Source organism: Nansenia antarctica (assembly GCF_963989245.1).
Source record: "Nansenia antarctica genome assembly, chromosome: 9".
Lineage (NCBI taxonomy): Eukaryota > Metazoa > Chordata > Actinopteri > Argentiniformes > Microstomatidae > Nansenia > Nansenia antarctica.
In genome coordinates, this window is record NC_137679.1 from 35856328 (window position 1) to 35867499 (window position 11172).

The 11172-nt window shown below is 43.6% G+C and overlaps 2 protein-coding genes across 3 annotated transcripts; both read left to right on the top strand.

Moving 5' to 3' along the window:
* Window positions 1–422: 422 nt before the first annotated feature.
* Window positions 423–7985, top strand: lsm14ab (LSM14A mRNA processing body assembly factor b). 2 transcript variants are annotated; one of them, XM_080539086.1, is made up of 10 exons: window positions 423–707; window positions 1329–1492; window positions 1657–1792; window positions 1968–2159; window positions 2268–2351; window positions 2521–2697; window positions 4328–4496; window positions 4757–4798; window positions 4909–5149; window positions 5272–7985. In XM_080539086.1, the coding sequence occupies exons 1-10, from the start codon at window positions 587–589 to the stop codon at window positions 5293–5295; spliced, it is 1350 nt and encodes a 449-aa protein (XP_080395212.1). In that variant the 5' UTR covers window positions 423–586; the 3' UTR covers window positions 5296–7985. The 2 variants fall into 2 exon arrangements, with proteins under 2 accessions (XP_080395212.1, XP_080395211.1); XM_080539085.1 differs by having other exon boundaries at window positions 5275–7985.
* Window positions 7986–9741: 1756 nt separating this feature from the next.
* ss18l2 (ss18, like 2) lies at window positions 9742–10712 on the top strand. The gene is made up of 4 exons (XM_080539035.1): window positions 9742–9843; window positions 10010–10086; window positions 10243–10324; window positions 10443–10712. Exons 1-4 carry the CDS (start codon window positions 9775–9777, stop codon window positions 10503–10505), a joined length of 291 nt encoding a protein of 96 aa, XP_080395161.1. The 5' UTR covers window positions 9742–9774; the 3' UTR covers window positions 10506–10712.
* The last annotated feature ends 460 nt before the right edge of the window (window positions 10713–11172 follow it).

Sequence of the window (11172 nt, forward strand, 5' to 3'; positions counted from 1 at the left end):
ACACCAAGTAAACAGCTATTGAAAGTATGTTAAAATATATATATATATTTCAATGTGATACGTTGGTGTTCTCCATTTCGTGACATATTATATTATTATTATTATTATAATTATATATTATATTATATTATCTCAAGGAAATGTACAACAATTCATCAAATATATAGCTTTTGATACTGTAATCGTTCTTTTTTAATCTGACGTTGCCCAGACGCACAGGTCTAGGATCAGCGAACAGCTTCAGACGTAGAGGTAGTTAACCCAGGTTAAACCAGGGCTAAACTGACCTTAGATCAGTGATCAGAGGCAAATCCATCACCCCGCGAAAACGTTGCAGCCAGGTTCCCGTGTGCAAAATATCGCGATATCGCAATCTCCCACCATTCTCTGCGGGTGTAATGCACGAACATGACAACGGCCATGTCGTGGTAGCTAACTAGCTAGCGAGCTGGAGCAAGAACCAACTAACGGGGGAAGAATAGAAGTGTGCGAACGGGATTAAAAGGCAGTATTTATCAATACTTACGGGGGATTTCTGTATCGTTCAATCCGACACTGACACTCGAACGAAAGAGAAGGCAGCATTATGAGTGGAGGGACGCCCTACATAGGCAGTAAGATTAGCCTCATCTCGAAGGCCGAGATCCGCTATGAGGGAATTCTATACACCATCGATACGGAGAACTCCACTGTGGCTCTGGCTAAAGGTAAGCTAACGGGCTAGCTTAGGAGGCTAGCCTACAGTCTAAAGGTAAGCTAACAGGTTAGCTTAGGAGGCTAACGGGTTAGCTTAGGAGGCTAACTAACCTACGGTCTGAAAATGTGGTGAGGAAAAACAGTCTTGTCAGATCAAATCAGTCCAGATCATGTCTGTCAGCTGGACGTTGGACGTCTCGCTTAGCTGTTAGCCACCTAGCCCCCCAGTAAAGAAACTAGCCAGCTAGCTGTTAGCTTGCCACAATGCTAGGATCAAAATAGCCAACGTTTACCCATCGTTATTGACCATAGCTCGCTGATGGTCTTTGTTGTGAACGTAAACACGCCTCTGGTTTTAGGATGGGGTCAGTGACTTAGTGTTTCTACTGGTGCTAGCTACACAGAATGGCTATAAGTGTTATATTGGCTCTATGTGGAGCAGGCTATGCACACGTTGACATGCTATGTCTTTGTTTACGTCCTTCCTGCGGTGCCTTTTCAGCTCAGGGACAGACGGGTGCACCGTGCGACTGGTGTTTTATTTGACATAACGTGCTTTTTTTTCAACAATAACCTCTGCTGTTTTTTGTTTTTTTTGGTATGACAATGTTTGGTATTTCTCCCCCTATCAGTCCGCTCCTTCGGCACTGAAGATCGGCCCACGGACAGGCCGATTCCGCCACGAGATGAGATCTTCGAGTACATCATCTTCCGAGGGAGTGACATCAAAGATCTGACCGTGTGCGAGCCGCCCAAAGCCACCAGCTCTCTGCCTCAGGACCCTGCCATTGTTCAGGTGAGCCGATATCTGAGTTCCATGTCGCATGTCTTGACTACATAGAATTCAGAGTGTGTGGGGATTGATCTTGTCGTGTGTGACACTGACACCACAAGACCCGAATAACAGTTTTGGTCAGTCCTGTCTCTAACATTTTATTTGATGTTGTTTTTCTCCCTCAGTCCTCACTTGGATCGAGCAATGCAGCACCCCCATCGTTCCAGACTGTGGGCCCCTATGCACCTTTCAGCAGGGCCCCTGTCCCCCCCTACAGCCAGTTCAGCTCAAGCCCTCTTGTGGCTCAGCAGTTTGTGCCAGGTTTGTGCCTGCCTTCAGCTTACTGACCTATAACTCCTCACTCCTGAGACATACTACGTGATGGATGATCAGTGCCTGCTGCCTAACATCGGATATTTCGAGTTGCTCACGCTTGACATCAGTGTAAACTTCAGTGGCTCCTGCATCGTAAACACAATTCTGTCTTGTTTGTTAGGGCGTACCAGTCCCCAGCTTGACCCTCTGAGGAAAAGCCCCACCCTGGAGCAGGCAGTGCAAACTGCCCCCATGCAGGCCCCTGCACCACCTGTACCAGTGGGACAAAGGATGCCAGCTGCAGCACCAGCAGCCAGACCCCCCCCCACTGCCAGCAGCCAACGGCCTCCAGACCTCCTGGAGCAGAGAAGGGGTTAGTGTTAGCATTGTAGCATCTTACAGTACATAACTTCCTAACTCCAATGAGATGCTAAGAACAAGAGACAGTGTGTCTCATAGTCCTGTCATTTGTGCTGTATAGGCCCTGACGTTCCACGATCGGTACCCAGACCAGATTCTGACCAGGGCAGTAATGAGAACCGGGATCCCAGGAGACGTCAGCCTGGTGAGTTGCTTACGGGGGTCTACATTGGTAATTGAGCCAGCGCTGTTAACGTGGGTCTTTACCCCGACAGATGTTGTTTCCAGCCAACATTTGATCTGTGCTGATTCAGACAGACCTCACAGTGCATGTAGTGATTGATTCTGTAAATCCAACATTGTCTCCCCCCCAGTTGGTCCGCCCCCTGTCCGTCGCGGCCGTGGAGGGGGTCACCGCGGCAGAGGCCACTTTAACGTGCGCAGGGATGGCCCAATGAAGTTTGAGAACGACTTTGACTTTGAGAGTGCCAACGCTCAGTTCAACAAGGAGGACATTGATAAAGAGTTCCAGAACAAACTCAAACTGAAAGGTACAAACTCTAAGTAATGACCTTGCCTAGCCTGGGAAATGTTAGGCTGGCGTGCATGAGAATTCCTGATATGACTTCAGCTTGGAACACCGCATCTTCATTGTACCTCGATACCTCTTGTGTTTATTTCTTAGCTTTAACTGAGAGAGACCGATAGGTAGGTACATTATTGATCCTCAAGGGGAAATTAAGGCGTTACAGAAGCTCACATCACAAACAGCAGCAACAAAATAAAGTGACAATTGAATAATAATATAATTAAAAAAGCCATAAAATAGACATCAGAAAGAAACATGATAGATTGGGAGTGCAGAGGTGACTTGGAATCATGCTCTCGTGGTGAAGGTAGCCCTCTCTCAGTAAACATGTAAAGTCAAATATCGCCCTCAGACCATGACGGTGTCCTCTTGGCCTGGTATGGTAGACAATTGGGTCTTCCATTTGTGAGAGGTTCGAGCCCCACTCGTCACATATAAATGTGTACATGTCTCAGGGTTCCCGCGCTGCTCTTAAAAAGCTGTTAAGTCAAAAATCCAACAGGCCAATTTATAAGTCCTATAAAGGCCAATATTTGCAGTTATTCGGTCTAAAAACGAGGCGCTAGGTCTTAAATAGGGATGTCCCGATCCCACTTTTTCACTACCGATACCTGGGCTTCGGGTATCTGCGATACCGATCCGATATTTGTATAAATGTTTTGACCCCTGAATAATAACAAATACCTCCCCAGTATATAGTCCACACCAACAACAGTTAAATTAAAGACTGCCAGCCTTTATTAAAGCAACAAATGCGACGTGTTGTGGATTGGAACTACGGATCATAAGCTTTCAAATGATGTGTCATACATTGAAATCCGAAAAAATGCGAAGATAGATAGTTAGAGTCATTTGAATGTTGTTAGACGTCAGGCACATATAGGGTTAACCTCTTTGTAATGAAACCGGAAGCTGTATCCAATATACCCATTATGCGCATTTTAAGCGCATATAGGACACGCGTGAAGCATTTCTGCGACACGCGTTTCTGTTCAGTTTTCATTCCCTCATCGCTTATACACATAAGTTTGACTGCGCATGACAGTAGTTCAGCAGTAGTCGCACTGGTGCGATTGAATGTATTTCCAAGTCGCACAGAAATATATTCACTCGCAAATGCGACCAAAACAGTCGCACTATCGAGCCCTGGTCATGCACGTGACCACTGGCTACTACTGTTGTCGTCACTTGAGTGACACGCCAGATCGGGCACGCGGATCGGAGCCTTTTTCTTTTCTGGTGCGATCCGCGATCCAGCATTCAGGACCAATATCGCGGCGATATCCGATATCAGTATCGGATCGGGACATCCCTAGTCTTAAAAATGAGATCCTGCAAGGAAATCAGTCCGACCACATCTATTTACGTGGAAATGAATCAACCTGGAACCCAAAGAATGCCAATTCGCTTCCTTTTTTGTCTGTACGGCAGTGAAATCTCTAATTTCATCACCTCGAGGATGACAAAAAGCTTTCATATGGTGTCACGAATAGGTCTAAAAAATTTTTTACCTCCAAAGAGGTAAAAAAAAAAGTCTAAAATGTTACTTGTAGGAACTCTGACGTCTTCTGCTTGTGTCTCGTTAACCCCAGATGATAAGCCAGAGAAACCAGAGAAGGCTCAGAACGGAGAGGACAAGGCCGATTCTGGTGTGGAGACCCAGAACGAAGTGAATGTTGAGGAAGAGGAGCCTGCAGTAGCCAACTGTTACTACGACAAGACCAAGTCTTTCTTTGACAACATCTCTAGTGATGATACACGGTATGGTCCTCGATTGAAGTTTATTATTGATGTTGAGATAACACTGTCACGGTTCCCTTGACATGAGTGCTCCATGGTGTTGTTGACCTTAAGTGCTTGGTAATATTGTTTTATGGTAGTTCTTAGTTTTGGGGTGGTGGTTTGTTTGTTATTAATGTTAGTTGAATTATAAAGGACAACAAAAGCATGTTGGCTAAATGTGGAGTCTTCCATATTTCCATAAGTCTTCTGCACTAAATGTGTCTCTTTCTTTTCTTTAGGAAAGCGGCTGAAAGAGCTGGTGGTTTCTCAGGATTCCCCAGGTAAGACTGACCTCAATCTGCTTTCCCTGTGCATTGCTATCTAGTTACATGTATGATTGGGTTTATATGATATCCGTGTTGATCAGGAAAGATTATGCCTTTTGCTTCAGGGAGCGGAAGACTTGGGCAGAGGAGAGGCGGATGAATGCAGAGACCTTTGGCCTCCCGCTGAGACACAATCGAGGCAGAGGGGGCTTCCGTGGCCGGGGTGGCATGGGCTTCCGTGGCGGCAGAGGTCGTGCACAAAGCCGAGGGTCCTTCGGACCTCCCCGCGGGGCTCCGCCAGGCTTCAGCCGGGGTGGGTTCAGGGGAGGCCGAGGTGGCAGGGAGTTCTCTGAGTACGAATACAGGGTAAATCATTTCTTACCATTTACTTTACACCCACACATGAATCGTTAAAGATGGAACCCAAGACAACATTACAGTTTTAGAACGTCTGTGCCGTAGTCTAACCTCGTTTCGCTTTCTTCCAGAAGGATAACAAAGTGTCTGCATAGTGCCCCTGGAGAAATGGATGGATCCACAATTAATTGTAGCCCTTCATGGTCCATAGATTTTGTTTTGGTCTCAACTCCTGACAAAAAGAATGAAGACATATAGATATATATATACACCCTGTAATTTGTCACCAGCACTGGGGTTGACTGCTTGACTACAACAAGTGTGATTGCAGCTTCTTTGCCCATTTCCTCCTCTAAAAATCCAACAAAAGGAATAACAGCTAATGTGTTTTTTTGGAAAAAGTTGAGCTTTGTTTGATATACAGTAATCACAGGGGCAAGAACATGTGTAAATACATTTCTTCAATGGAATTATTCAGTATTTTTGCATATATTTGAGTTCCTTTCTTACTACAATTGTATTTGATAATGTTCTGTTATGTGTAAAGGTGTATGCAGAAGCCCGTTGATACTGTGATGAGTACTTTTGATCACTGAAATGACTTTATTTTTTTGGATATATCCTATAATGTAACATAGGAGCACCATCATCCTTTACATAGCCTGTTGGATCACAGTTACAGCTTTTATATTCTCTCCTCCTCTACATATCCTGGTAGCCAGTTATCCCGTATGTCGACGTTCTGCTGTACTTTGCCAAGTTTCTTAGTCAGAGGAAAAACTCACGTTTCAGTGTTCTTGGGATATTTCAAGTTGATTAGTGGCTTACATCATAGGCTTAGTTGGTTTTGGGGTGTTGTTGTAGAGGCCCTGCCTGCATATGAAGGTGATCAGATCAGAGCTCCACTTTGGCCATTTACATGAGAGGAAAATCCTGAGACACTTTGGGTTACGGTGCGTTTTTTCCACTAATTTGCATCATTTATGTCTTATAATCTTACTGAATATGGAATGAATGTATTTCTAGTGCATCTCTCTGTTATCTCTACCCCAAAGACATTGCGTGTTTGCCACTTATTTCTGGTTTTAGAGATGCATATTGAGTGATTTCAAGCTGTTTGGAGGTGGGGTTTTGGCCTCTTAAGACCCACTAATGCTGGTCACTGTTGGGGACTGCTGTCTTCGTCATGCAGTGATGGGGTACGTGTATTTGCTCTTGCATATATTTTCTTTTGTTAAATATAGTGGTAGTGACTAGGTGTCAATTTTCTCAGTCAAAGGTGGCTTTCCTGCCACAATCATGCTGAACTCGGAGCATCACAGTCATCATAAATGACTGTCTATTCCATGTCACCCAGAGCTTGAACATTAACTGCGTAGTGTCATGATTTAAGTAGCCATTTCAGACTTAAGAATAAAAAGGAAACCCCTCAAAGAATTGTTGACCTTGAAAGGTTTGCAAATAACCGATAGTCATGTATAACTTGTTCTGGTCAAGACAGCTTTGCAATTTGTCGCATTCCAATAGGCCTTTGGGAGAATGTCAGGTTGGCACATTATTCACAAGGGAAGGCTCATCACAGTTGAGCTGTATATAATTCAAAAAGTGATTCTTATTTTGGTTAACGTGTTTCGTTTGCTTGTGAAACCCAAAATAATCCAACTGAAATGAATAGACACCCAGCTCTTACAAGTATACAGGAGATTCTGACAACGGCTTGTCTTGTTGTTAACAGTGACTTCTGTTAGAGCAGAGATAAAGAAATGACCATTTTTGAGCTGCGGCCATTTCCATGCTTAAAAACGAACCGAGGAGCTAATATGTTGACCTTCGGAAGAATACCCAGTTAGGCTTTTATACCGGTGTTGTAAGTCCAACCAGCACGTTCCCATGAAACAACTGAATGCTTATGCTTACATAAATTAGATAATTACCAAGTGTTTAAGGAAACAAAGGAGCAGTGTGTATTTGGGTATACTTTTGACGACTGGATAACAGTGGTAGTGACTCTAGGCCTTAGTGACCCATCTGGCTTATGGACAGGTTCCTTGTATCAAATTTCTAATAGATTGCATGGGTACTCTAAGATGGCTATGTAAGTCCCCCCCCCTCCTCCCTCTTGCTAAAGGAAGTGTATTGAGCCCTGTCAGTTGTCCAGCACTAGCAGTTTGGACTATTGTCCTTAAAGATCACGCCTGAAGTGATTCAGATTTGATGTTTCTTTTTTTCTTTTACTTATAGAATAAACGGAGTAAAGGGATTAGAACTGGATTTGGGGCCAGTACAGGATTGGGATTGTTTAATGTTCTCATTTTTTTTGTCAGTATGTTGGGGATTGCCAGAGGGGGGAGTAAGCCTATATATTTGCGTCTCTCCCTAATTTAAGGGTTACATTTGACAAACGTAAGATGTACTATTTGAAAGCACTACAAAATGAACCCGAGCTAGAGCATACAAAATGTGAGGGCAGCTAGGAAAAAATATTCTGTTGTTTAAAAATGTGCTGTTTGACTGGGTGCTGTACAGAATCCGATATCTCAGAACACTGCATGACAGCCACAAAACCATCATTCTATGTTTAACCCAGGGGGAGGGGGCAGAATCTGGGCTGTTGCAATAACCACATCACTGTAAGGTCCTGAGCTAATTTGAGATTTTAAAGAGTACATATTTCTGACCTATTATGCTGAAAAGTTTCCATTATGTTTGTTACTCCTTCCAACCTCTGGGATAGTAAGCCAGATATTGTTTCTAAATAAGTCAGTTGTACAGCATGGTGTGCTTTCAGTGGGCAACCCTCAGCAAACTGGATTTTTACTCAAGATGAAAATAAACAGTTGTTCAATATCCTTGTTTCCTGGTTTTTATTCTGTATTCTGGATGTGGATAAATCATGTGTGAGCTGAAATAAATGACTGTCCATGCTCCTTTACCTGTATTTTGTTTTCTTTTTCAATGTACAATTTATGTACATTTTTTACATTAAACTTAAGTTTAAAAAAAGTAAGTCAGTTATATATGAAGTCAATACATTTCTTTGTGTACCGGTACTATATATTTTTGGTCGACATGTGCATAGCAGCTCCTATCCTCCTAGCTCCTATCCTTCTCCTAGTTCCTATCCTTCTCCTAGCTCCTATCCTTCTCCTAGTTCCTATCCTTCTCCTAGCTCCTATCCTTCTCCTAGTTCCTATCCTTCTCCTAGCTCCTATCCTTCTAGCTTCTATCCTTCTCCTAGTTCCTATCCTTCTCCTAGTTCCTATCCTTCTCCTAGTTCCTATCCTTCTCCTAGCTCCTATCCTTCTCCTAGTTCATATCCTTCTCCTAGTTCCTATCCTTCTCCTAGCTCCTATCCTTCTCCTAGTTCCTATCCTTCTCCTAGCTCCTATCCTTCTCCTAGCTCCTATCCTTCTCCTAGTTCCTATCCTTCTCCTAGTTCCTATCCTTCTCCTAGCTCCTATCCTTCTCCTAGTTCATATCCTTCTCCTAGTTCATATCCTTCTCCTATCCTTCTCCTAGTTCCTATCCTTCTCCTAGCTCCTATCCTTCTCCTAGTTCCTATCCTTCTCCTAGCTCCTATCCTTCTCCTAGTTCCTATCCTTCTCCTAGTTCCTATCCTTCTCCTAGCTCCTATCCTTCTCCTAGTTCCTATCCTTCTCCTAGCTCCTATCCTTCTCCTAATTCCTATCCTTCTCCTAGCTCCTATCCTTCTCCTAGTTCCTATCCTTCTCCTAGTTCCTATCCTTCTCCTAGCTCCTATCCTTCTCCTAGTTCCTATCCTTCTCCTAGCTCCTATCCTTCTCCTAGTTCCTATCCTTCTCCTAGTTCATATCCTTCTCCTAGTTCCTATCCTTCTCCTAGCTCCTATCCTTCTCCTAGCTCCTATCCTTCTCCTAGTTCCTATCCTTCTCCTAGCTCCTATCCTTCTCCTAGTTCCTATCCTTCTCCTAGTTCCTATCCTTCTCCTAGTTCATATCCTTCTCCTAGTTCCTATCCTTCTCCTAGTTCCTATCCTTCTCCTAGTTCATATCCTTCTCCTAGTTCCTATCCTTCTCCTAGTTCCTATCCTTCTCCTAGCTCCTATCCTTCTCCTAGTTCCTATCCTTCTCCTAGTTCCTATCCTTCTCCTAGCTCCTATCCTTCTCCTAGTTCCTATCCTTCTCCTAGTTCATATCCTTCTCCTAGTTCCTATCCTTCTCCTAGCTCCTATCCTTCTCCTAGTTCCTATCCTTCTCCTAGTTCCTATCCTTCTCCTAGTTCATATCCTTCTCCTAGTTCCTATCCTTCTCCTAGTTCCTACCCTTCTCCTAGTTCCTATCCTTCTCCTAGTTCCTATCCTTCTCCTAGCTCCTACCCTTCTCCTAGTTCATATCCTTCTCCTAGTTCCTATCCTTCTCCTAGCTCCTATCCTTCTCCTAGTTCCTATCCTTCTCCTAGTTCCTAGCTCTTCGACGATCTGAAGCGGAAGCGGAAGCGGAAGTACCCATCATGGCGCCGTGCTTTACCTTCTCCGATCTGTATCGAATCAGCAACATCGAAGGAGTTGGGAGGAAAAGTCTGGAATCGTGATCGATTAACCGATCCGGAAATCATCGTTGTGAACGGGAGAGATACGCCGTTGACGCTCGGCCAACATGTCTGTTGTCTTTGTGCCAAAAAGACAAAGAGGGAAAGCTAAGATCAACCAGGAGACCGTCCAGAGGGTGCGTAAGCTAGCTAGCTACCACCTGTAGTACAGCATGGAGACACTCACCAGACCCCAGAACAAAAACGATCTATCCCACTGATTTCACCCCTAGTTGGCTGACCTGTCTTGTTGATTTCACCCCTAGTTGGCTGACCTGACCTGTCTTATGTCTCTCCTCTCAGTTACTGGATGAGAACGACCAGCTGGTTCGGTGCATAACGGAGTACATGCAGAAGGGCAGAGCCATGGAGTGTGTCCAGTGAGTCAAACCAACACCTGAATCATCGTCTAAATAATTCTCTGGTCAAACTCTGTATTATTAACTGTGATAGTTCAACGGTACTAAGCAGTTTTAGACTTAAAACGCACTAAATGTAATTGCTCTGGTCATAAGTATCCATACGTCCTACTGTAGGTACCAACAGATCCTGCACCGCAACATCGTTTACCTGGGAACCATAGCTGATGCCAGCCCCAACTTGGATTCAACCACAAACGTAGGCCATGTTTGCGAGACAAAATGCTATTTATTCTAGCTGCACTTCCATTTATTGACTACTGATGATACGTCCACTCCAGTGTATATGAATAAACTGATCTTGAATTTGATTTCAGCCGCCATGTGACAGTGGAGAGGTACCAGTGTCAGCAGCCCAGAATGGACATCATGTGACATAACTTTTTAAAAAGCCAATAATTCACTCATACATAATGTCATTTAGTCCTACATCTCTCTTCCACATTTCTTTTTGAAGATGTGTGTTGATAACCTCCATGTAAATATGTGTGTAGATAACTTCTATATAAATATGTTTTGCACTAGTGCCACTGAGTACAACTACCTCAAGGGAGACCCAATTTCAAAACATACTGGTATTCTGCATTTAAGAGCCAGGTTATCCTTCTGTGTTATGTTGAGGCCAGCTTGTGTGACTGCTGTTATTAATTATACAATAAAACATCTTATTTTTTTATACTATTTCGTATTTCCTTTCATCCTGACAGTTGTAATTGACTGTGACAGTGTGTACATGTGAGATGCAGAGTTTGTGTTATGTTAATAGATTAGACTATAGCCTAGTCACACCTTTCCTGAAGAGATTACATATACATAGTGAATCATCTATCCATCAGTCATTTATATATATATATAAAAAATACATTTTATTTCCAGTAGAGAAACTGTAGAGGGGGTGAAGAGGTCTTTGGAGGGACAGTTAAGGTGTAGTCTGAAGAGAAGTCAACTAAGAGGTTGATAAACTGCAAAATAGTTTCATTGTATAAAGCCATCAGGGACTTTCACAGTATGCCACATTTGGGGCTATGGCATCATCACCCCATAAAA

Excerpts from the sequence above, each read along its gene's own strand:
- lsm14ab (XM_080539086.1), top strand. The coding sequence starts at position 587 with ATGAGTGGAGGGACGCCCTACATAGGCAGTAAGATTAGCCTCATCTCG. Across the intron at positions 708-1,328 it reads CACTGTGGCTCTGGCTAAAG|TCCGCTCCTTCGGCACTGAA; the intron begins GTAAGCTAACGG and ends TCCCCCTATCAG. Across the intron at positions 1,793-1,967 it reads GGCTCAGCAGTTTGTGCCAG|GGCGTACCAGTCCCCAGCTT; the intron begins GTTTGTGCCTGC and ends CTTGTTTGTTAG.
- ss18l2 (XM_080539035.1), top strand. The coding sequence starts at position 9,775 with ATGTCTGTTGTCTTTGTGCCAAAAAGACAAAGAGGGAAAGCTAAGATC. Across the intron at positions 9,844-10,009 it reads ACCAGGAGACCGTCCAGAGG|TTACTGGATGAGAACGACCA; the intron begins GTGCGTAAGCTA and ends CTCTCCTCTCAG. Across the intron at positions 10,087-10,242 it reads AGAGCCATGGAGTGTGTCCA|GTACCAACAGATCCTGCACC; the intron begins GTGAGTCAAACC and ends GTCCTACTGTAG.